The sequence below is a fragment of the Ictidomys tridecemlineatus genome, chromosome 2 (assembly GCF_052094955.1).
Source record: "Ictidomys tridecemlineatus isolate mIctTri1 chromosome 2, mIctTri1.hap1, whole genome shotgun sequence".
NCBI classification, from domain to species: domain Eukaryota; kingdom Metazoa; phylum Chordata; class Mammalia; order Rodentia; family Sciuridae; genus Ictidomys; species Ictidomys tridecemlineatus.
In genome coordinates this window covers 122,263,656-122,290,648 of record NC_135478.1, presented here as the reverse complement: position 1 = coordinate 122,290,648, position 26,993 = coordinate 122,263,656, and the positions used below count along the sequence as shown (strand labels likewise).

The following is a 26,993-nucleotide window of genomic DNA, read 5'->3' as shown; positions in this document are numbered from 1 at the left end:
AACAGAGCTCAAGGGGGCATTAGCTGTTCCTAAATACCACCTGATCTTACTGTTTCTAAGGTTCCTGCTCTGACAATATCACATATGCACTAGTCTTCAGTGGTATACCTTCAAGGCTAAAAGAACAACTGATTGGGGGAGTTGAACCTCTTGTGTTTAAGAAGAGTCGTTGTGCTGAGGGTTGGTGGGACATAAATGAAAAGAGAGAGTTACAGATGCTCTGAATGCTGCTGAGAGGCAGTTTTGTCCTATCCTGGTGCATTTCAGCCTTAGACTCATTAACTCCAGCACATGAAGATTTTTTTTTTAAAAGTCTAGAAATTATTAAAAGAAAACCCAAAATTCCTGCAATGACTGCTGCTAAGAATGCAGGTGCTGAAGGATCTTTGAAAGTGAGAAAATTCTGCAAAGCTCCTCAGAAGTTGGTGATGATGTTGTCCTGGGAGACTTTGTAAATGTGGTTGAAAAAAGGAATCATTGCCTCAACAATGATGCTTTTATTGGATGCTGCTGGGGCATTCTCTTTGTTAAGTATAGCAGAAGAAATAGTCACAGAAACTTCTAAAGAACAGAAGGATCTGGAATGAAAGAAAGAAAGAATAAATGAATGAATGAATTGGTGGCATGGGGATAACAACTTCTGATTCCTAGAATAGAGCTTTTTGGTTACTAATGAACTGTGACAGGGAGCTCAAAGCAGAGTTCCTCACCAATAATTATAGAGAAGTCAGTTGGAGAAAAATGACCAGAGAGAAGGCTGGCTTATGTTTGAGGAAATCACTGCCATCATCAGTTACTAATTTCAGTTGACAATATGTAATGGTTTATTGCTATCACTGTCCATACCCAGAGATAATTTCTTTTGCATGTTTTAAAATAAAAAGACACTTGTACATTCCTAATACTGGGTGCAAAAGAGCCACATACCAATGTAGTGCTTTTAACATAAGTCACTGAAACATTTTTACTACTATTATGTCAAAATGAGGATTTTAGGGTTAGCATCACCAGATGAGAAGCTCAGAAGTAGCCTTCCTGTGCAAAGGAAGAGTAATCACATAAAGAGAAATATTCTATTGTGTGGCAAGCTTTGTGTAATAAAATTGTGTTTCAAGTTTAAAAACAAATAAGTCAATAGTAAGTGGATTTACTGAGTCCAACGGTTGGAGTAGGTTCATAGATATTGAGTACTATTTAGTTCTAGAAACTGATGACACAGCAGTGAGCAGAGAGGAGTTAATACCTACATCATGGAGCTCATAGTATCCAGCGAAGGTAGACACATATAGAGTCTAACCCATAAACCAAGATCTAACCCCCAGGGAATTCACTAAGTTGGGAATGGTTGTACAAAGAGAATGTTCAAGAAAAGGAAAGCATTAAGCGTCCATCCTATAGACTAGGAGGTGATAGGAAGCACTGAATTAAGCTTAAATTCAATATCATATCATGAATTGTATGAACAGAGAAAATGGCCATTTGTAGAACAGAGAAAAAGGCCATTAGTATAAAAAGCCTAGGGTTGGTTCAACTAAGTAATAAACCAATATTGGTTTCTTTTTCACATAAATGTGGCATGGCAATGTGAGATGCTCCATTAGTGGCAATGGCATTAAGAGCCATGTAGAAACTCTGTATAAGCTTTGCAACCTTTCAGTAAATCTAAAATTGTTCCAAAATTTAAATCTGACTTAAAACTATACAAATACGTTGTGCCCTCTACCACCACACAAAAACAAACTCCAACAAGAAAATGAACTAAAGCCCTTGGCTTTGAAATGCAGAAAGCAAGGTGGGAATGATGGAGAAGGAGCTGCAGCAGACCTGAGGGCTGAGGTCATGTAGGGCTTTGAAGATCCTGTCAGAGAATTTGAGTCTTCATCCTCAATCCTATGAGAAGTCCCTCCATAAACATAAGTTTCAGGCATTTCTGTCCAGTGAACCTTGGAGACACAGAGAAAGGCAGCCTTCGGTTTGCAGATGAATGAAACAGCAGAAGTTGAGATTACTCAGCAGATCCCTTGGCCCACATTATGCCAGCAGCTGACTGGCAGGGGGCCAGGCACATTATAAACCCTCTGACCTGGATTTTAACAGCCCACAGGAGCTGTGAAGTCTTGGGAAAAGCTGGCTCTGGGAGGTACTGGTGGGTTGGGTACTGATTGTACTGTCTTCACCTAATGCCTGCTCACATTTAGTCCCAACTCTGTCCCACCTCTGAGGCTAGAAAGAGAGACTAACAAGATTCTGGGGAAGCCAGGGATAATAGGATCCTGGCAGGTACAAGGTGATCTTTCCTCTAGAGGAAAAGATGAATGTGAGGAGAGCTAGGGTTGTAGCTCAGTGGTAGAGTGCTTTCCTAGCACTAGTGAGGCACTGGGTTCGATCTTCAACATCATATAAAAACAAACAAATAAATAAATAAATAATGGGTAAATTCTAAAAAAAAAAAAAAAAACTTGGCTGGAAATGGTGGCACCTGCTGGTCATCCCAGCGGCTTGGGAGGCTGAGAGAGGAGGATCAAAAGTTCAAAGCCAGCTTCAGCAAAAGTGAGGTGCTAAGCAACTCAGTGAGACCCTGTCTCTAAGTAAAACACAAAATAGGGCTGGGGATGTGGCTCACTGGTTGAGTGCCCCTGAGTTCACTCCCCAGTACCAAAATAGATAAATAAATAAAAGTGTGAAGAGAAGCAGGCCAGGTGGCCGCTGAGGTTCAAATGATTAGCCACACAAACACTGAGACTAGGAAAGACATTTTAGCTAATTTTAGAGAAGTCCTATACTTCTCTGACATTTAAATATAGAGATCTATAATACAAATAAGTAAGCCTTTGCATACCAATCAATTGTGCCAACTTCTGGGAAGTTACAAAATGTCATGTGAATTAAAGAAAAGGTCTTTGTGCAGAGAAATTTGTACACAAAAACTAAGTGTGTCAGTCATGCAATCCCTTACTATACTGACAGATCTTACTGGAAATTGGACTGGAATGGTGATTTTCAACTGGCCATCCATGAATGTATTTTGTCTAATCCATAATAGTTAATAATATGAAACTTTACACAAAAATCTAGATGTCCAACTCATTGTGAAAAATCCAAAAATCTGCCAACAGTTAACTGCCCAGTTCTCTGTCACCTGCCTGCCACACCTTTCCCATGTGAAACCTTTTCTATTTTACTACATGTCCCTTCACTGCCCAAGATATAGCTTGGCTGGATGTGCATGTTTATGTCACTTCCTGAGCCCTGTAGGCACCTGCACTTGCAACCTTTTGCACAGAGAATTCCTGGCTGGCCACCTTATTCATTTTCTCACATTATGTCAAGATGGATATTTGTCATCACATGGAGGAATCTAAATTAGTTCATACAGGTGAAGATCTAATATTTATCACTCATATGATTTACACATTCTTAAAACAGGGTGGCTTCTCTGCAGACCATCTAAGAAGATGTGCAGCATGTGGGTTGGCAAGTTTGGTAACTCTCCTGTGTACGACCTCTAATAGATTCTAAACATCTTTACTTTTACTAGCTTGTGCTAGGGTTTGCCACCTTCCTCTTGGCACAAGACCACATATACAGAAATCTGGAAAGTATATTCCATTATTATTCTATAGTCACATATTAGAGGGAAGTATACAAAAGATGAAGGAAAGCCAGAATATACTATGGGTTTTGCAGTTTGTATTTCAGAATAATGAAATCCTAGAATTTCATATAACCAACAAAACCTATAACCTTGGGGAAGGATATTGTTTTATCACTGTTTGAATCTATAACAACATGGGGTGCCTATAGTGGGTCTGGGCACCTGAAGACACAGGATCCTGGAGTAGACCAACTATGAGGTATAGGAGTTAGTGGACTTATGCACTGGGGGAAATGCAGGTACAGTCCTGTCCATCGGGAACAATACTGCATACAAGAGGTCTGCCAACAGATAATGGATACTCCAGACAGTTAGAGATCAGGTTTTATGAATGGACTATAAATTACTAAAATTTGATAAGGGAGACAGTGCCAGATCATCATAAACCACTCTAAATCATTAAAAAGATACAAGCTCTTGAATCAAAGGCCTATTCCTATACGCAGTCACTGGACCACACAAAACAAAACTATAAGGGGTCCAAGCCTTTTAATCATTTGCCCTTCCCCCAGGGCAACTGACAACCAAGGTCAGGCACACAGATTCCCTTGGAACAGGTAGGTGCATGTAGCCTATGGCTTAATTTCCACTAAAATTCCAAATCTGTTGCTAGTCTAGACAAAAACCAAAGAAGGAAGGTATCTTCTAAGCATCACTTTGTAGCTGTTGCTAAACCAGAGCTTGATATTCTTTTTTTTTTTTTTTTTGGTACTGAGGATTGAACCCAGGGGTGCTTAACCACTGAGACACATCCTCAGTCCTTTTCATTTTTTTTATTTTGAGATAGGATCTTGGTAAGTTGCTTAGGTTCTCGTTAACTTGCTGAGGCTGGCTTTAATTTGTGATCCTCCTGCCTTAGCCTCTAGAGTCACTGGGATTACTGGTGTGTGCCACCTGCTCAGGGCTTGATATTCTCAAGAGCCCTTTTCTCTTCTCTCCACTTGCAGAAAAAGCATCTGCACCAAGGTGACTGTTAGAAGCAAAGACACATTGTCTAACACTTCACAGCAGGGCCAACCATGCACCTGGTACACTGTGCAGTTACCTTGGGAACAGAAACAAAAGGAGGAAATGTCTGCTGATGAGAAGAAGATTTTTATCTACTTCCTTCACCCTAACAGTACTTTCCAAACAGACACACATCCAACTCTATGAAGAATACTTCTTTCCAGTCAAGAGAGCGTGATGTAGTTCTATAAGAAAGTTCCTGCATAGAGGGGGCTGGGGTTGTGGCTCAGTGGTAGAGTGCTCGCCTAGCTTGTGTGAGGCCATGGGTTCGATCCTCAGCATCACATACAAACAAACAAACAAATAAAAGTATTTTAAAAAGAGAGAGAGAGAAGAAAACGTCTCTGCACCGAAAAAAAAAAGGAAAAGAAAAAATATCCTAAATATTAAAAAGCTGTACTCTCCTCTTCCCTGAAGAGAACAGTGCTCCCAAATCAGAAAAGGGTTTTTGTTCCCACCACTGCAGAGACTGACTATACTGACTAGGAAAAGAATCCATGGGTCACGTACATCAAAAGCTGAATCACTCCCCAGAGCATATGGCCTGGAAGTTGCATAACCTGTGTTAAGAGGACCAAAAAACTATGTCACAGTCACCATTCCCCATGATGAGGGAGGATGCCCCCAAATGCCTGTTTTGGAGGAAAGCACAGCATTTCCTTTTGTACATCAATTCAAGACTTCCTAGCAAAATCCATTTCTTGGAGCAACATAATTCAACCTTAAGAACTGAAGATGCAACTTCACCTTCAGCCCAAGAGAGCTAGTCTAGAAGGTGTGGGAACAGGCCAGGTGCTGTACTGGCCAGCTACTAAATCCACTGCATGAAAACAAGGGCTAAGATTGTAAATCTTTCCTAACACCAGAAATTCTTGTTTCTGCTCAAAGAAGCAAAGATGATATTTAACCCTCATACAGTTTTGATGTAGAAAAATCCCCCAAAAGCCCATGTGTAAAAGCATGGTCCACACCCATAGCACTACTGGGAGGTGATAGAACTTTTGAAAGGTCAAACCCAGTGGAGGGTAACTTAGGTCACTGGGGTGTGACCTCAAAGGGATGGTGGGACTCCAGTTCCTTCCTCTTTCCCTTTTTAGTTCCTGACCAGTTCTGCTCCACTACACACTCCTGCCACCATGTGCTGCCTCTCCACAGGCCCAAAGTCACAAAGCCAATCAGTCTTGGACTAGAACCTTTAAAACAAAAATCAAAATAAGTCTTTTTTTCTTTATATATCATTTTATCTGCAATATTTCTTAAGAGTAATGAAAGCAAACAATCCTGTGATTTCATATCCTATAGGATGGAATATAAATTGGGTTACAAATATAAACTTTCTGAAAGTCACTCTGTCAAGATGTATTGAATGTCTTTTAATCTGCTGATAAGTTCTGGTTAGTTGTTCCACTCTAGAAGCTTATCCTTTAAAAAACTCCAAAATACACAAAGATATTAATCTTAAGGATTCTTATAGTAGAGGAAAGTGTGAAAAAAAAGCCAAATATTCAACATCAGAAGCATAGGAGAGTCATCCCAGAGGCACTTCATGAAGTATTATATATATATATATACACTAAAGAAAGGTTTTGGGTAAGTTTTAATGCAATGGAAGTGTTTCTGACATAAAAATGCAAAATCAAATATACTTTATGATCATCACATGGAAAATGCAAAGAAAACAGCTGGAAAGAAAATATAAAATGCTAAAGACTTCTATATTAGAGTGGTGAATTACAAGTGCCATGTTTTTGTTTCTTTGTGTATCTCTCTACTTTCTAATTATTAGAAATTATTAGTTAGGATGATTTGGGTTTATTTTCATAATAACTAAACCATAATCGAATTGAAAGTTAGAGACTGCATTGGCTTAAAGGTCCTAGGATAGGCTTCCTGGAGAAGGCTGCATCTGAAATAATAAATGAAAGACAAGGAGAAAGGATGTCCCCAGAGGGGCAGCAATAGTATGGAAACCCAGAAGGCTCTGATTTGGTTCAAAAATCAGTACAGGGAAACCACAAGGCATGCAAGCCCCTTCACCCAGAGCCCATTCCCCTTATCATCCAGTGCATTCTTCCAGACTTCTTTCCAAGAAAGCTCTCCAGGCCATCTCTGCCAATCAGATTAACAGCATTTTACATGAAATTTACTTGCCATGCCTGTTGTAGTTTGATCACTTTCATTTAGGTCAGAGTAATGCCCTGGGATATTAGGACATAGAATGCCAGGCTAACCCTGCACCGTAAGCACACCCTTTTATATATCCAGGTAGGTGAAAATTGCCCACTGGATGAAAACAGCTTTCAGTGCTAAATCAGATTACAAGTGCTACCCAAGCACATCTCAAAAGTTAATTCTCCCATTTGAAGCAAATGTCTAAATTCAGGGAGAGGGAGGCCTTATTCCTTTCTCCTAAAGCAAAGAAACACTGAGTGGGGAAGGGGTCAAAGAGCTGACCCGTTAGGATGGAGGTGGAAGAAAGCCTGTTGCATACCGTGAGGGCAAACAGACACACTGAAGGAGAAAGTTAAAGCTGAAGCAGGAGAATAAACATAAAATTGGTGCTGAGGTTGAGGTTCAGGACCAGTGAAACAGTTGGAAAGAACCTGGTGGACCTGACAGGCTCAATACCTGCACCTATGGTATTCCCCCAGGAATCCACTCCCACCAACTAGATTCTACTTCCTACAGTTTCCACCACTTCCCAGTGGTCCATTCAGCTATAAATCCCTCAATGGATTAATGATGAGGTCATTAACTGATGCGGTCAGAGACCTGAGAGATTTAATCACTTCCCAAAACCCTGTTGCAGTGGGGCCTAAACTTTCAATACAGGAGTCTTTGGAGGAACACCTCACATTCAAACTACAATGGGGGCAAGCTAGTCCACTGACAGTTTAGATGAGAAGGACCAATGCAAGCACCTTTTGGATTTTGAAAGGCAATGAGAGAAAGAATATAAATTGGCTGATTTTAAAACCTCTGCATAAAATGTCTCTTCTCCTAAGAATCTTTAATTGCTTAAAAAGCTGTTCTCATAAGGTCTCTAGGAATGGGGTGGCAAATATTTATTTTCCTTTCTTATCAGAAAGCAGATGACACCTATGAAGGACATATGAAATCACCATTTACTACACATGCACTATGTGTCAAAAGTACACACTCACAGGATCTCTAAGCTTATATATCTTCTACAGGACAGACATGATTTTTCCAGTGTTACTAATGAAATCCAGGCAAAAGCTAGGTGACTAATGTCTCCAAAGAAGAAACGCTGAAACTAGGTCTGTGTGCCTCCAAAGTTGTCCTTTTTCCTTCCACATTACACCACCTCCAAACACTGGGCAAGCATTTAGCCCAACCTTCTTCCTACAGAAGGAGTCTTATCTCCATCCAGGTCTCTGGCAAATAGCACTCAGACAAGTAAGTGATAAGGCACTGTTCTCAAGAGACCTCAGTGGCTTAGCCATTCAACTGTTAAAACCAGAGAGTGATGGAGCACCATGAAAACAAGGTAGGATTTCCTAGACTATATTCTTGAACCCACAGGAAAAAATTATACACTCTGCTGGCTACAAATTACTAACAAAAGCTCAAACACTTTAGGAAGGCAGGCAACCCAAATCTATTACTTGCACTACTCTAATCAAAGTCAGGTTGTTGCTTTGTGTCTGGGTTTCAATGCTCCTACAGCAAAAAAATGACAAAAGCTTGACAACATAATTACAACTGTCAATCTTCCTAAAATAAATTACACTTGGAAACATGCAGGGAATAACAGTATAGACACATGAGTTAATTATATCTCATAACTTCATTCCCAATGTATGTGTTACCCTAGCAGGAGGTATTGTTCGGAAGAAACCGCAGTTCATCTGTTGTAGAGGCTATTTTTAAATTTTGGATTCATGGATTTTGTTTTTCAAAAATGAGGCATTTGGGGGATAGTTTTCAGTGGAGTTATTACAGAATTTTACTGGGGCTACATTTTCATTTCCACTTTTGCAGCTCTTGGGAGAAGGAGTTGCCAGTAAGAATTTTTTTAAGAGTTCTGCTTCCCAAAATGAGGAAGAAAGAAAAATGTTCTGGAGAGCCATGCCGTTTTCTTTTGACACAGATCCAGAGATGACCAGGGTAAGCTCAAACTTACTGACTATGAAACAAATTATATTTAGAGTACAGATCTAGGCCTCACTTTTTGGGTTTTGCTTTAAATATTTACCTGAAATTAACCAACGATTCAAACTGGGATTCAAAGTAAATACTTTTAATTCTACCAGAAGCTCTCACTCAGTCTTAAACCCCAACAACCTAAGACTGCACACACCACAGCTGCTGACCTCATACATCATGACATAAGGAGCCCTACCCTGAGACCTGCATTCCACTGGTATTGCTGTGCTCCTTTCTCTACTACTATGAACACACACACACACACACACACACACACACACACACACACACACACCCTTCCTAGGCCTAGAATCAGGAACCATTTCCTTTCAGATCCTGGAGCATAATAGCAGGGGTATTCTCAGGTTTGTCATGTTCAATATAACAGGTTGTGTACTGCACAAGTCAGGAGTGCCATTTACAAAGACTATGCTTTGACAGGCATGTCCTGAAAAAGACAAGAAATCTCAAATGCTGAAGAGGATGTGAAGACATAATCTCATACCCTGTTAGTAGAACTTTTAATTAGTACATCTTTTATGTGAAAAAATACAGAAGTTCTTCAAAAAACTAGAATAGAATTGACAAATGATCTAGCAATTCCACAGCCGGGTATGTACATCTCCAAAATAAATGAAACCAGTATGTAGAAAAAATATCTATGCTCACTTGTTTTAACACAACAGTGTTCCAAGAGTGAAGAGATGGAATCAATCTAGATGTCCATCAATGAATGAATAGATTAAGAATGTGGTATATATACACAGTGGAGCATTATTTGGCCATAAACACACACACACACACACACACACACACACACACACACACACAAACACAGAATTTTGTAATTTGAAGCAACATGGATGGAACTGGAGGACATTTTGTTAAGTGAAAAATGCCACACAGAGAAAGATCAATGTCATTTCACATTTATGTGGATGCTAAAAACGTGACTTCACAGAAGAATCAAACAGTAAATTACCAGAGCTTAGGAAGGGTGCACAGAAAGACAGCAGAACTAACAGGTGCACTGGATAGGAGGAATGATGTTCTATAGAACAGCAGGATAACTAGGGTTGATAACAATCACTTGCATACTTCAAAATATCTAATAGGAAGGATTTTGAGTATTACCAACAGACACAAAAAATGATAAATTTTGAGGTGAAAGGTATGGTGTTCCCCGGATGTGATCCTTAAAATACAGGTACTGAAACACCACATGGTACCCCATTTACATGTACAATTGTTAGGTGTCTGTTGAAAGTAAAAATATATTTCTAAAACATATGTGATGTCCCCTACCTTCCTGCCTAAGGTTGAGGGCAAGGTTGCGGCATCAGACAGGTTCAAGAAGGAACATCTTGCAGCTTTCCGGGCTCTGAAGAGCACTGTGAACTAAGCATTATTGGAATGTTTTCTGTAGGCCAACAGCGCACTTAAGGGACTTCGATTAGGCAAATGATGGATTCGGAAAGGGTTCACAGAGGCAGCGGGAGAATAGCCTGGCTTGAGGCAAAAAATGAAGGCCTGAAAGAGGCATGTGATAGAAACTTTAGTAAGGAAGAGTCAGCAGGACTCAGGAACTGCAGCACATGCAGGGATGATGGGGCTGGAATGTCCCTGGTTCCTGGAGTAGCACCCTGGGTGGGTGGCAATAACCTTAGCTCAGATAGAAACCACCAGGGGGATCCCTGAGGGTAAGGGAGGGCTCTGCTTTAGATACAGTGTCTGAGAGGCAGCTAGGCCTCCCTGGAGGAGATACACGTGAGGGCATTCTGGAGCTCAGCAGGGAATTCTTGAGATAGAAAATATAGATTTGGGAAATGTCGGCATAAATAACATGATTGTGGTATATATGTGTAATGAGAATTGTATTCCGCAGTCATTTTTTTTAGAATCAATAAAAAAATGAATCAAGTCTGTCATTTAAGATTTAGATGTGGATGAGATGCCCAAGGATCCTTAACATATTGGAAGAGGAGGAAATTCTCAACCAAGCATAGGAGACTGCCATATCTGAGGTTCAAATGAGGTCTGGGAGCAGAATGAAGAAGGCACCCAGTGAAGAAGCACTAAAGAGGGGGCATCCTGCCGCCTCTTGTAAAGGAGAAACGCAAGTGAAAGGTGATCTTCCTGAAGAGGTGCTGTTTCTAAAATCAACCATCTCATTGGAACGTGCCTCTAAGCCAAAAGAAAAATCCACCCGAGACTTCAGTTACATAGAGAAATATATTTTCAGAAAAAGAAACAGTCTTAAAATAAAATTACCAAACTGCCTGTAGACTTTGGAGAAGTTACAGAAAGAAAGGGAATTAAAGAAACAAAATTCAGGGAATGGAAGGCAGGAAGGGATAAGAAAGAGAGAACAGGCTACTGGTCCCAGGCCTCCATGTTCTACCTCCCAGCAAAAGCTCTGGCCTCTGGAACGATACAGTATCAAAGTTTAGACGATGACTTGGGACAGTCATTAACCTCCATTGTCTTCAGTTTCCCCAATACATAAAATCTGGAAAGAGGGACTGGAGTGGTGGCCTAGCATAGTGAGGCACTCGGTTCGATTCTCAGCACCACATAAAAATAAATAAAGGTCCATTGACAACCAACAATAAATAAATAAATAGACAAACAAGTAAACAAACAACTAGAAAGAACAGCCCTTGCCACCTCTATTTGCTACACAAATGACCTTTGGTAAGTCAAGTAACTTCTCAGCCTCAGTTTGCCCATCTGCATAATGAGTGACCATATTTATTTTACAGAGTTATTGTGAGAAACACAGGTAAGGTGAACACCTAGAACAGTGTCCCACATATTTTAAGTGCTAGATAAGATCCAGCTCTTAGCAGCATTGGTGCCATTTTGGTCCAATGTGTTGTTCTAGAGGTCCTTTTGCTAAACATGAAGTGTAAAGCATCCATGAAGGATGGGCTCTTCCTCATTTCCCTGCTCCATGCCTCATTATTTTTAAACATAACAGTAGTGGTCAATTATTTTCTATACAAGCAGCATGCCCCTGGCTGAGAACACAATTCCCACGATTAAGTTTTAAAGCAAACCAAACTTTGCTCACATGAGTTCTGTTTGCAAAGGACTTTCAAGGACTAAAATATTATAAAGACTGCTTGTACTGGATTCACTTCAATGAGCTCTACTAATAAACCCAAACCAGAGTAAATAAATATAAATTAATGGATAATACAAAATAGCCTATAAAAAAAGAACTCACTTGTTTGTTTTCTTTTACATTCATTCTCAGATGTTACCACATTGTCCCTTCCTCATGTCGGGACATGGGTTTGCATACCAGGATTTGCATACCAGGAATACTTACACACTTATACAGGGTACCAAGTACTTAGTTTAGGAATTAGAAAGCCACTGTGCTCACCCATTGTCTCAGCAAGCTATTTCTGGAGATGTCCTCTCCCAGATGGCTTCCTAAACTCCTTCTGAGATCTTCACCAAACCCACAAAAGACTGAGTGATCAGTGGGGGCCCCTGACTTCTGGCTACCAGCAAACTGACAGGCAGTGGGCAGTTGGCACTCAGTCCAGTGGGAGATGATAATTTGCATTTGGCTTCAAAGGCTGCAAAGACCACCCCTAGGCCAGAATGAGCCATGCTGGTTCCTGAGCCACCTTCCAATTGTCAGACCTAATCATCCACATCTGGTTTTTATGAGCCTAAATTCCCATCTTCTGAATTCATATCCTATTTACAATAAAGACACATCACTTAGGGTAACATGATAGAATTTCTCAGTGCCTAATGAACAGAACACCTACCACATAAGACATCATCCAGAACTTTTCCCCAGTCTAAACCATGATGAAATCTCACAGAAGAAAATGCTATGATTAACCAGTTGTGATGGTGCAAGCCTGTGGCACCAGTTACTCAGGACAAACAAAAATCTCCACATGATGACAAGAAGGTCTCTAGGTTTGGTTCTATCTGAATCATTGGTTTCATTTTCAATTTGAAAATATTGATCCTTAAGGAGCCATCCAAATACTATCCCACCCAACCTAAATGTCCCTTTGGGAAACAATAGGGAGAGGGAAAATGAGAGTCAAGGAATATTGCCAAGTCATAATGAAACAAAACCACAAACATGCTCTAGGAGAGGCACTCTGGATGATGACTTTGTTGCATTGCATAAAGAGCTGCTGCAATCCACTATGCAACCACAAGGACGAGACTAAACTCCAAAGATGAGCAGAACAGAAAGGCCAAAAGGATCCAGGATGGCACCAAGCTACTGAACAAGCCAAGCTTGAAGTAACTCCAGATTTCTTATCAAACTGGGTAATAATCATCCTCAAATTTTATTACACCATTTGAATTGAATTTTCAGTTACTCTAGGTCAAAAGCATTTTAATTAGCACATAGCATAATAAGTACTCCACGGAGTATTAAAACATAGAGACACATAAGAAAATCCTTAAGAGACTGGAATGGTGGTTGCCAGGGGTTATGGGGAGGTTTAGTCAAAAAGGCACAGAATTTGTTATGTGAGATGAGTGAGTCATGGAGAATCTGTTGTGCAGCCAAGTGCCTACATAGTTAGCAATATTATTTTGTAGAATTACAAAATTTCCAAGGTATGGGGCTGAGGTTGTGGCTCAGTGGTAGCGTGCTTGCCTAGCATGCATGAGGCACTGGGTTCAATCCTCAGCACCACATAAAAATAAAGACAATAAAGTCCATCAGCAACTAAAAAAAAAAAAATTTCCAAGTAGGTCATGTGTTATCTGTTCTTATCAGCAACACAAAAGTAATAATAACAGCCATGCATTTTATACAAACCTATAATCCCAGCTACTTGGGGAGGCTGAGGCAGGAGAGCTGCAAGTTCAAGGGCAGCGGGGGGCAACCCAGCAAGACCCTGTCTAAAAATAAGAATTTTAAAACAGGGCTGGGTTTGTAGCTCAGTGGTAGAGCACTTCCTTACCATGGGTGAAGCCTTGGGTTCAATCCCCACTACCACAAAATAATAATGCTAATGATAATAAATAAGAGGAAAGGTAGAAATTTTTGGAGGTAATAGATTTATGGAGTATATATGGTTTCATGAGTGCACAATCATCACCAAACTCATCAAGTGGGTTATGTTAATTATATACATATTTTATACATAGAAAAGTTGAATAAAAAAGTTAAAATTTTAGAAAAAGAAAATCTTTCCAATTGTTTTATGTTTACTTTAAAGTTCATTCAGACATGAAAGCTCATATAAATAACATGCATGTTTCACACCCGCTATCTTACTTACATGTGAACACTGCACAGACAACAGATACTGTGGTAATCTATGAGGGGGTCCTACCACCCAGAAATGCTCTGATAATGCCAATTTCTAACAACCTGTGTTCTGCCTCCCAAGGGCCCTCATACAAGACTGCATGAATAGGTCATGTGCTGTAGAGCCCCTCATGTCTTGTATTCACCCATCTATCTTTCCATATTCAAGTCTCAGCTTCCCGGGGACAAAGATTCCCAAAGACAAAGTAAGAACTTCAGAGTACAGCCTAAAATCTACTTCAGCTAAAAGGATGACATGAAACCCTGGCATCATTAGAAAAGCCAACTGGCCAAAAAAGAACTATTTTAGTGTTGAGACCTTTTAAGCAATAATAATGCAGACTCACTACAATAAACAAAGGAAAAGTTAGTGTTCAAGGTAGAGAACAGCTAGCCTCAAAGAATGTGTTATGCTCTTTTAAGGTTCTTCTGAAGACATAACTGTATTGATTATATTTGTGCTCAAACTTCATAAACAACTTAAGTAAATAACTGCCAGGTGGATATTAAAGTATTTCTTTAATCTGGGTCTCTCCTCCTCTGGGATGATAGTTTCAATGAGCCCCTGAACTACTACCAAAAAAATTACAAAAACAAAAACAAAAAAAAATTACACACTCAACTGAATTCTAATCAAAAGATCTGCAGCCCAAAATGGTACTGATTCTAGTCATGACAATCGTCACCAAATGATTCCACCTCCACTCTCAGCAGCCTCACTCAACACATCACTCGGTCATACTGTCATTTGGAAAGGGACCAGAGAGGAGCCTGTCCTTTTTAATCTTATGGGAGGAATATAACTTGTCCATCAGCAAGCCTTGGCGAGCAGCCACTGCCCCTAGTACTGACTGTGCCACTGGCAGACCCACAAGCCATCACAGTGGATGGACTCTCACACCTGCTCAGGTGATCAGAGCCCAAGGGTCATGATTTTGAAGACTCATTTCTTTTCTGCCAGGAAGTGTTCAAAGCCCCAAGTGCATCAATTAACCTGTGGTCTCAATTGGTCCAAGGTTCCCATTATGAGAAAAAGCCTTTGCATACATCTGCAATGCATCTTGTGTAATTCAGAAAGTTAAAGGTGAATCTCAAGCTTCTGCTACTATGACCAGCCATTAATAAAAGAACCAGGTATTTTTACACTTTCTACTAAGAACTCAAAGCATGAAATAGAGCTGGGGCTGTAGCTCAGTGGTAAAGCCTTGCCTAGTACGAGTGAAGACCTGAATTTCATCCCCAGCACTGCAAAAAAAAAAAAAAAAAAAAAGAAAAAGAAAGAAAGAAAGAAGAAATTCAAGGCATGAACAGACTTATGTACTATGTTAGTTACCCTTTCCCCACCCTGCCTTCTGTCCCAGCATCAAGGGAAGTGAACTGTGACAGCATCCACTCACTCACTCACTGTCCACCTGAGTAAGGCTTTGGAACGACTATACAGTGCCCCTTGGAATTAAATCACAATGTTTTAATAAGAGTGTAAAAACCTTTATAACCAGTAACTTAGGGACAGTAATAGCTCCAAGCAATAACTTTTTCAACCTTCTGGTAGGCAGACTAATGCCTCTCCTCCCCACAAAGAGGACTGCATCCTAATCCATGGAACTTGTAAAAAGGGACTCTACAGACATGATTAAGGATCTTAAAATGGGGAGATTAACCTGATTCATTAGGTAGGCCCAAGTGTAATCACAAGAGTCTTTTTTTTTTAATTTCTTTTTTTTTGTAGTTGTAGATGGACATTCTCTCTTAGATGTGTTTTCTTTGTTTTCCTAAATAAATATCTGTGCTGCTATTGACAAATGCTGAAGTTTTTCTGTCACGTACTTCTAGGACCCCCACCTATCCTCAGTCAAGGCACCCTTTTCTGGGAACTCCTCTGGTGACAGAATCAAATTGCAAACGGTATTTAGATTCCACTGAATACTTTAAGAGTGATGCCATGGTTTAATTTTAAACATTTTTTTTTTACAATACATGAAGAACCAAATCATTGCAACCATTTAAAGTCAATGATTAAAAAAAGGATTATATGTTCAACTTTAAACTATATAAGAGAGAATGTCATTTTTGAAAACTTGTTAAGAGAGCACACAAACAAAAATCTTTAACTATCTCTGAGCTAAAGAAAATGGTTCCAAAGGAAAGAGGTTAAAAAAAGAAAGGAAGGGACAGGAATATGGGGAAGGGGGTGGGGAGAAGGCTAGAAAAAGAGAAAATAAGTTTCTGAAAAGATTCTAAAGCTTGTGGAAGTGTTTGGAATTTATCTTGAGGGAAAGAGAGAAAGCCAGAGGTTTTCTCTTTTATCTAAGAGATGCTGTGGTTTTAGAAAGAACCCTTAGGCTATCAGGACCCATACCTGACTTCTCAATCCATCTAAAGGAAGGAAGAACAAGGAACTAGAACTTTCTGCAAAAGTAATCTCTTAAACACACACACACACACACACACACACACACACACACACACACATACATGCATACTCCCTACTCTTCATAATGGGTTAAGGCCTGTCCTTGCTCTCTCCATAATGCCAAATTATAACTCTTTTGATGACACTAAACACTTCACAAAACACCAAGAGACTGAGCCCAGCTAAAGAGCTTTACTCTTCTTTACTCTCAGTTAATTAAATGTCAAAATGCTATTGCCTTCTGCTCAGCTATCCCAACGGCATGTTAGGGGAAGAGAAGCCTAGTTTCTATCCTTTTATTGTCTTAATCCATGGCAGAAATTAGAGCCAGGGATGGTGGTAATCATGATCTTCTTTTCCCTTGTTAAGGACATTTATGACCAAGTTTCTTAATCTAACCACTGACATATTAAACAACATAAGCAAGCACAAATTCTAAACAGAGGCATAATTAGAGCTGTCCATTTTTGTAGATGTGCAGTCTCCATCCTTGCAGGGTCACAGAACATTGTTTATGATTGACAATGCTCATAATCTTTTAATCCAAACTGTGGCACAAGTTAAATTCAAATCAGGTGATTTTGTGAAAAGCTTCCATCAATGTTGAGGTATTTCTCTTTTTCAAGGTCTATGAACCGGTTTTAGAAAGATTAGGCTATCAGGACCCACACCTGCCTTTTCAATCCATCTAAACGAAGGAAGAACCAGGAACTAGAACTTTCTATAAAAGTAATCTCTTCAAAACACGCACACACGCACACACGCACACACACATATTCATACCCACACATACTCCCCACTCTCCATATTGGGTCAGTGAAAGCATAAGCACATAATTTTTACTCAGACTCCCTGCCAATACACAAAGAACTGAGATTCTGTAACACTTGATCATGTTGCCACACAAACAGGAGACCTAACTACCATCTGGATATCCTCTGTGCTTTCAGCAAGGTATTGATTAATTTCAAACTTCATCTCATACGATATCTCTTTGTTCTATTCAGAAGAAATTCTTCTTTTGTCAAAAACTGAAGTGTACAGCTGTACTTCCTGAAACTGTGAAATGCAAACCCACTGCCTGCTTGTCTTCACTAAGTCCTGGGCTCTTTAACCCCAACAAGCGAAGTCATCATTTCCCATCACCAAATACAAGGGCCTCTGGAGGGTTCCTTTTCCATCGTTTCACAGTTTTTGAATGCAAACAACTCCCTATTTTAGAAAACTACTAAACTCTGACTCTCGAGATCTTGTTGGATCTCATCTCACCAAAGGCACATAATCACACACCTCAAAACCAGCATCTAAAATTGAATTCTGACTCCTTAAAGACATCGCTGTTCAAGTTCAAATCTCAAATGCCTCAAAAGGGGGTCTATGTATTTTATTCTGCTCTGCTCAACATTTTTATTAATCCATTGAATAAAACTAATAATGGTCTGATAATCAAATCTGTTTAGGGTACAAAATAAGGTTCCTGGATTTTAAAAATAGTATGTAGAGACTGTGATAGACTTAAGAAGATAGAATGGATGAAGTATGAAACAGAGTAAATGTGTAACCGTCAATTTAGTTTCTTAAAAAAATAATAGCTCCATAATTGTTATAAGCAATAACATATGTAAAAAAAATGGAAGTCTCATGGCAAACTCAATGTGAATCTCTTGGCTGCAGGGCAGTGGGTGAGGGGTGGGACAACACACAGATATAAACTGCATGATGACAAGGTACAAACATGACAATGCAATCAGACCACATTTAAAGCACAGAGCATCCTTACTGTTCAAATAAGTGTCAGTGGGGAAGAAATGTGAGTCAATGTCTTCGTGACAAAATTGACTTACCAACAATGAACATTTACTATTCCTTCTAAAACAGATCACCAGCACCCCTCTTAACCCAAGTAACTGTATAATCAATTTCTGCTCATAGGGTCACAGGAGAGTATAACACAGGTAGACAGAAAAATAACCTTCTGATCTCATGAAGATAAAGTATAACCATGAAGTCAATGAAAGGAACAAAGAATACTGCAAATAAGCCATTTATTAGTAACCCAATAGTTGTCCAAAGCAGACTGATACAAACCAAAAGGACTAAGAGAATTTGGAGATGGCGGTGGGTAGGAGATTGGCAACTAGAGCAAATAACTCAGAGTATCGAGGTATGTCATGATAATACCATAGAAATCAAGTGAAAACTCTCTTTTTATGCATCATGGCATTTTGTCAGAAAAATGACACTCTGCCCTCCAAATTGAGACATCATTCTAAAATAATCACTTAGGATAAAACAAATTATTTTTATAACATGCACTGTATTTGTTTCAAAATAAAGTCCCAACCAAACATTTTAACCCACTATTCACCATGGCATTTTGAAATTTGGTTCAACTGGATTCACTTTGAGGCAACTTTTTCTAGGTCCAATTATTTTTAGACAATGAGGATTCTCCACTTACCGCCCAGTTCAGAGTTTTCAAAAGCAGGTTTGAGGGTGATGAGATGATTTGAAATCACATCTTGGGAGAAATGACAGCAGGAAATGAATCCCCTGGACAAGAGCACACTTATTGGGGACTATAACATTTGTGCCCAAAGGCTGAAGGGATATTATTGTGATACTTTTGAAAAGGCAAAGAGTACAGAAGTAGGACCAGGTAGAAACAATGCTGGCCTTTTCCAAAAGTTGATGCTTTATCTTGAAAGAATGAATTTCCCTACGGAGGTGTTCAAACACAGATTAGATGTGGAGTACAGGCATACCTGTTTTTATGGTACTTTGCCTTACTGTGCTTTATAGATATTGTGTTTTTATGGCAACCATTTTTTTTCAACAGTTCATGTGACTGTTAGCATTTTTAGCAGTATTTTATGGTTTAGATATTATGTTATCGTTCTGTCACCATCACAAACACCTGAGACAAATCAACTTAAAAGCAGGAATGTTTTTTTAGGGCTCATGGTTTCAGAGGTTTCAATACATGATCACTTGACCCTGTTTGTTTATAGGCAGCATAGTACTTTGTGGAAGAAGCACAGAGAAAGAGACTGATATTCAAAGAGACTGATATTCCTTCCACTAGGCCCTCCCTCTTTAAGGTTCCAGCACCTCCCAATAGTATCAGGCTGGGAACCAATTTTCATCCCTAGCTGCTTATCTGGTGGAATATAAATTCCATCATATTTTGAAAGTGATGGATACTGCAAAGAGAAGGAGTAAGATGGAATGGGAGGGGAAGTGGAATGGAATTTTAAGTAAGATAGTCAAGTGAGGTCTCATCAAGAAGGTAATATCTGAGAGGCTTCATCAAGAAATCATGACAAAAGTGAGTTCTAGGAAAAAAAAAAAACATGCATCCTGAGACTAGATAAATAAGGAGCCATTACCCTGATCCTGTCCTTGTTATGTATTTCTGGAGTCTCTTCCCTTGAGTTAGACTTTATGGTCTGAACAGCTAAATGAAAACAAAGGCTAAGTAGAGCCCAGCTCTGGGAGATGTCTCCCAGACCTCCTCCCACCACCAACACCTGGCCCCATCTTTGTTCCACTTCAGAAGTGAAGCTTTTGCCACCTGGTTCACTGGTTCATTTATTGCTGCCTCTTTCTCAACCATAAGTACCCAGGCTCCCCTGAAGTTTCCAGAGATAAATCCCTATAGTCTTCTTTTTCACTCAAATTGCATGTTGCTTAGATGCTAAAAACTAAAAAAGAGTAGGAGGGTTGAAAGGTTTATTTCAGAAAATTGGCAGCCAGTGGCTGCCACATTTGTTGGAATTCCAGAGCATGAAAAAACATTTGGCAGGAGACAAAAAAACACCCTTAAACATAACTTGGTTCTAATTTTGAGATTCCTAGGCATCAAAATACACAGGACTGTAGAAAAATACTCAGTAATCCCTTTTTTTCCTAGTTTCAAAGATAATGCTCACTGTCCAACCTTTCAAGGGTTGTTGGTTCTTCTGCAGAACAACTTTGAAGCATGAGGCAGCCTCAGTTAAGAGTGTCCAGTTTTGGCAGGGCATGGTGGCAGATGCCTATACTCCCAGTGGCTTGGGAGGCTGAAATAGAAGGATCACAAGTTCAAAGGCAGCCTAAGAAATTTAGCCAGGCCCTAAACAATTAAGCAAGACACTGTCTCAAAAAAAAAAAAAAAATTAAAAAGGGGATGTGGCTCAGTGGTAAAGCACCCCTGAGTTCACTCCTTTATACCAAAAAAAAAAAAAAAAAAAGTGCTTTGGGCTCCAGGGAAATATCAGAAAGATACTGAGGCTGGTCCCTTAAATGAGTTCTTCCCCTCTGTGAATGAACATAATGAACCTATAGCACTTGCATGGGTAAAGGTTATACCAAATAATATACTGGGGGGTGTAAGGTATAATTCAGTGATGGGGTGTTTGATCCTCAGCACCGCCCCCCCCACACACACACACAAAATAAACAAACAAATGAAAGTAGTATACTATACATTTCTGGCAAAGGCAACATGTACTTCAAAAGTATCAATAACCTAAGCCCTAGAAACTCTGCAGTGACAAACTGTGCAATGACAATGTCTAGAAAACAAAACATTGTTGAAAAACCCCAGGGAAGTACATATGCTTGAGGCCTAATTATTCTCCAGTTTCAACCAAAGTACAATCAGGGCTTTCTTTTCTTCTTTTTCCTCTTCCTCCCCCTCTTCATCCCCCCCTCTTCATCCCCCCTCTTCTTCTTCTTCTTCTTCTTCTTTTTTGTTTTTGGTTTCTAAGGTGCTGTTGTGGCCCAGTGAAGGCCCCTAGGAATTACTCCACCAAGAATAGCAGGAGACAATTTAGTCTCCTTATTCTTCACACAAGAGCGTTTGCAGGAGATCTCATCACCAGAACAGAAACATTCAAAAGGGCTTTGGGTTTTCCCATTTGTGGGAACCAGAATTTGTAGCCAATCTATAAAAAAAATCTTCTACATTTGTGACCCAGTCCCTGGACTTAAGCAGCTGGCAGAGAAACTGGGGGAAGCAGGAGGGAGGAGAAGAAATAAAGCCCTTACTAGCTGTTGGCATAATTCATAGTAAATTCTGAGTTAAGAGAAAAAAGGTCACTCCATTAATGAGCTCCAAGAAGCCTCCCTGGGGGAGGGATGGTGCTGTCAGCTGCCTGTTCCTGCTTAGAGCTCTGCCCAGGATGTATGTTCAGGATGAGCACACAACCCAGGTTTCCTGAGACAGTACTGTTGATGTCTCCTATTCAGGCACAATTACAAACAATCAATATCCAATTTCATTCTCCAAAGTGTCATGATTTAAATTATAGGGTCCCTCAATGAAAGGATGACTGAGTTTCTAGCAGGGATTTTGCTGCTTTACCTGTAAATTAGGTCACGAACCTCTCCCAATCCACTACTGACCTGGGGTTACACAATGTGCAAATTCCTGCATGTCCCCATGTAGACAGAGTAATGGAAGAAGAAGCAAATATCATGGTGAAGGCACAGACTGGAGCCAGACTCTCAGGGTTTACAGCTCTAACCCCTCATACTTAAAAGCAGTGAAACTTGGGACTAGTTATTTAACATCTCCCATTTGAAACAAGGATGAGGATGAAAGTAAGTGCCAGAAAGGATTAATGAGTTAACATTTGTAAAGTGCTTAGAACAGTGCCTGGCACCAGGTAATCATTCTATAAATATTTACCAAATAAAAATAAGTATGCAGTTTTGTCTAAGAGGGAAATAATTTTATACAAAGAAATGGTGATGCAAGGCAGAAAGGCTCTTTTCAAAACTTTTTAGATCCCCTCCCTATTCAGATACCCCTCACTGACATAAAAACCCCATGCTTTATCTGGGGTTGTTGCTCAATGGCAAAGTGCTTGCTGAGTATCTGTGAGGCACTGGGTTCGATTCTCAGCACCATATATCAATAAATAAAATAAAGGTATATTGACACTAAAAAAATAATAAAACAAAACAAAAAAACATGCTTGATCCTGGATGAAGACAGCCGGCGACAGGGTTACAAGGTTCCAGAGGGTGGAAATAGAACACTCACTGCCACAAGGCCTCCCTTATTACCTTATGATCAACTACACACTAAATTTCTACATTGAAATTGGCTCAAATAGAACAAAGAAACAGACAAATGTCCCAGGTTGTAGCTAGCAGTCAGAAAGAAGCCTGAAGCCAACAAATACCTCTCTCAATTATTTTAAAACACTCAACATGAAGAGTACTCTTTGCTCCCCACACACTCCATAATCGCACATTTATGTATGTGATTCAGGACTTCAAAAGCATCAAAAGTATGCCAATAAAACACATTTAGAGCAATCAATTTAAGATGAAAAATCACAGATATAAGTCTCACATATAAAATTCCATGTGATAAACTATAAAGAAATCTCCTTAATTCCTCCACCATACATTAGGTACCCAGGATAATCATTGCATGCAAATAGGGTACCCCACACCATCCCACAAACAAAAAAAATTACCAGTTGTATATCTGTATGTCCAGATATACTACTCTATGAAAGCATCCTCTTAGTCATTTAGGTTTTAGTTTTATGTCATGGTTCTGCTTTTAATGATGTTTCAACCTTTCAGAAAGATTAGAACTCCTGATTAAGATGATAAATTCCTACGCAACAAAACAGCTGTTTTGGAAAGAACCAAGTCTCCAAGGCTCTTTAGGATACACACAGACACAAAACCACAGAGAAAAAAAAGGCCTGGGAGACAAGGGTGGCACAAATGCAGAGGAAAGGGAAGGCTAGTTAATTATATTAAGCAGCGATTAAAAACAAAAAGGATTACAAATGTAGACATCCATGCATTAAGGTACACACGTTTGTTTTGTTTGTTTTTATGTAAATAGCGGTCTCTGATTCATTTCTCTGTTGTTCTCTATGTTGAGTCACCAAGGGGATGTGATTCCTAAGGTTTTAAAACTCTGAACAAATGGAAAGATTTGGAGCAGGGAGGCATTCCACAAAAAACATTAAATACTAAACGAGAGAGATATTTCAAACAAAAACAGGAAGTCTGCTATGGTAGAGCCTGGAGCAAGGAAAAACTTTTCCATCAACCTTCTTTTCCAGAGAACTAAGACTTGCCCTCTAACATTTTCTAACAATTTCTTTTTAATACACGGAAAAAACAAAGTCGTCATTTCCAGTATCACTCAACTATTAAGGGAGAGTTTTTACAACTGTCTAAACTAGGACATTAAAAAAAATATGTTAATCATTTCTCATTTACATTGACTTCATTAATGTAACACAAATTTCTTTCCAAATAAACAGGCTCAGTAGGGAGTTAAGTCCTAATTCAGATCCTCCACACTGGAATTCCACCAGGGCCCATTTTAAAGAACCCGCTTTAGCTAGAAGGGGGTGGCCCCTGTCACAGGATGCAACTTTTCAGGCAGGTGGAGCCGCAGTCCCCAGGAGGGTTGTGGTCACTAGGCGCCGCTTCCACCCTCTAGCAGTTCAACAAGTTCCCTAGGCTTCTGATCAGCACCCACCACCCGAGCTCTCGGTGGAATTTTCTTCTCACACCTGAAGACTTTGCGCTTCACTTTCAAAAGCACTGATGTTTCTTCCTGCTGCTCATCTCGGCTATTTTCTCTGGCTTTCGCGTGACATTTCTCACCACTTCCCTTCCGCCTACTAGCAACTCGCCCCCTCTCCCGCCCCACTCGTCCCACCACAACCCCGAACCGCTTCGCGTCCCGGACTCTCCGCGCCTGCGCTGCTCTGCTCGCGGGGACCCCCGCCCCCCCCCCAACTCCCACCGATCTCCGGCCCTCCGCAGCAGGGAGGGTGGGCAGACAGGGCACAAAGGTCACTCCCGAGTGCTGCAAACCGGAGCAAGAAGCGGAAGAAATAAGCTTTCCAAGAGGGGGCTGGGGATAGGGGACAAGGATAGAAGGGGGAGGACAGGGAGAAGCAGCGTAAGGGCCAGGAGAGCTTCCCTGTCACCGGGGTTCCTACACCTTCCCGCACCCGGACATATGCAGGTCTGTGGGGCTGTAGTTCTCAGCCGCTCGACAATTCGACTCCCCCAGGAAGTCTCCCGGGGTAGAGAAGCCTCATAACTGCGTCCCCCCTTCTGTCCTAGCATTGTCCGCGCCACACCAGCGCTTCGGGAGGCGCCGGGAGCGGCTCGGTCCCTACCTCCACCAGCAGCCCCAACAGCAGCGCCGCCACCCTAACGGGCAAGCGGCTCATGGCTCCTCCTTGTCCTCTCCGGGTGCGCCCGGCTGCCGGCTCGCAGGCGGGTCAGGGGCAAGTCCCCAGAGCGGTGGGCAGATGGGCTGACTCCAGCCGGGAGCCGGCGCGCGCAGGCTGGGCCAGCAGCAAGCTACCCGGGAGGTGGGACGCGCGGCGCAGATCTCGTAGCGCTCCGCCCCCGGCCGGCGCGCGCTCCCGACCTGCCCGCACGGCGCGCGCGTCCGCCGGTACCCGGAATCGAAGGCCAGAGTGGGGCGCGGCTGTCGGGCGCGGGGACCCGAGATGCTGAAGTGCATGAGCCAGGGATGGGTTGAGGGACCCCACGGACCTACCAGTGTGAGAGGAGCTGCCACATGTCTTCTCTTTCGGGGGGATACGGTATAGTGTCACCACCTGATAGACCGAAAAGGTTTTTAAAAGTGGCAGAGTCTCCGCTGATGGAGGAGGGGCGGAGGTGGCTGTAGAGGAACCCATTCTCGCCTCCTGGTTTTCTGTTTTCTTTTCTCATTCCTTTTCTTTCTGCACGCCCCCTCTCCGCCCCCTGGTTTCTACCTTCTTCTCTCCCTTCCTTCTCTGCCTACAGCAGGGTGGGGGGTCGAGCACCCCGCCCAAGTGTGATGGGGAGGACAAAGGCGAGGAAGGTTGACTGTGGAATAAAGGCTCCCTGCACCTCACCTCTCACTTAGATGTTGATATTTTTCTTCCAGCATGTCTTCCTGCCCTGACACCATTGACCCCACCTTGAAGTACCCCTCAAAGCCGTTCGATTTTTTCACAGCACAATTCAGTTGCCATTTATTTGTAAAGATATTCAATGAACATTTGTTGAGATTTGTAAGATGTATTAAATCCTGAGTTTACGGTAGATTGTGTAGAGGTGGACAAGAAAAACGCTCCTGTAGTCTAGAGGGAGAAACACTTAACTATCAGGTGCTGAGTGTAGAGTACAGGATAATAGAAGAGCATAAAGGTCAGGGACTACCCATAACTAGCGATGGAAGGAGGAGGATTCATGGAAATAAATGTCACTTGAGGCAAATACCCTTTACCTCACTTTTCCAGTCTTCTGTGCACCACCAGACTGTACCTATTAGAACTTAAAAGTGAGGCAGAGAAGAACTATACCACAAGGCTGCTAAGGGTCAGTGAGTGTATTGTAGTGACTTGGCCTTAATTACAATTCTTTTTAGGGCAGAAGTAGGACTGAGGATGTACCCCAGTGGTAGCCCACAGTTTCGGCATGCACAAACCTCTGGGTTGGTTCCCCAGCACCACAGTTAAAAAAAAAAAAAAATTAAGGTCAGAAATTAATTTGCAGAAAATAGCCAAAAGTGTGTTGTATGAAAGAGACCCAAGTATTACCATTTACCCCATGGCAATGTAAATGATCGGTGTCCTGTAAAAATTCAGTGTGCCTTGCTGGGGTTAGAACTTTAATTTTCTAATGTTTCATTCTCTTTCCAAGAATTTCCTTCCCCCAACTTTTCAACTGGTTATATACTAAGGAGAGGGGGGATCACCTGTTTTCTTCTTTGAAGGAGTTTGCCATCCTACTGGTTCAACAGTGGTCCACTTTATGCTTGGACTGTAGCCCTTGCTGCTTTGCCACTGAAACTTATTTTTTTTAAAGGACATGTTTCTTTTTCCTCTCCTTGCTTGTCCCTAATCTCCCCTCCCCAATCTCAAGGGAAATAGGATTACCTTTGTTCCTCATTTTAGGTGGATTTATCTGTCCTTGAATACATACCCACCATAAGAATAAAGTAATCCAGACTTTGGGTATGGTAACAGAAGATCTCAGAAATGACTATTACAACTCCAACACAGAACATGTGGAATGTAGCCTTTGAATCACTTCTTTAAAAGCCCCTGTTCCTACTGATGGGCAGAATCAGTCTCTAGGACAGGAGTCCCCTGTGTTTCTCCTTTGCCAGCAAAGCAATAAATCTTCTTTTTCTTTTTTTCCCAAAGCTGGCCATGTCTTCATTATTGGATTAGCATTGAGGACAAGGCCCGACCTTTCAGCAACACTGGTTCCTTCATTAATGGGTTAAGATGGAACTTTGACCTGTGTTCACCATGTGTTTATATGCATGTTATGTTTCTATTACATTTTGAACAATATACTAATTCCTGATCCAATCCACTTCCTACATCTGTGTTAGTTTTTCCTCACTGTAACCAAAATACCTCACAAGAACAACTTTGAGGAGCAAAGATTTATTT

The 26,993-nt window shown here is 40.9% G+C and overlaps 1 protein-coding gene across 3 annotated transcripts in view; it reads right to left on the bottom strand.

Moving 5' to 3' along the window:
- The window catches only part of Vopp1 (VOPP1 WW domain binding protein), a 97,547-nt gene extending 72,587 nt beyond the window's left edge, over window positions 1-24,960 (bottom strand). For 2 of the 3 annotated variants that reach the window (XM_078039714.1, XM_078039715.1), the window contains exon 1: window positions 24,711-24,958. Coding sequence is in view for 1 of the 3 variants with exons in the window: in XM_005337408.5 (XP_005337465.1) it covers window positions 24,711-24,764 (54 nt within the window). In the remaining 2 variants the exon portion in view is untranslated. Of the gene's footprint in view, window positions 1-24,710 lie in introns of all 3 variants that reach the window. The other variant, XM_005337408.5, reaches the window with a different exon arrangement.
- Window positions 24,961-26,993: the final 2,033 nt, after the last annotated feature.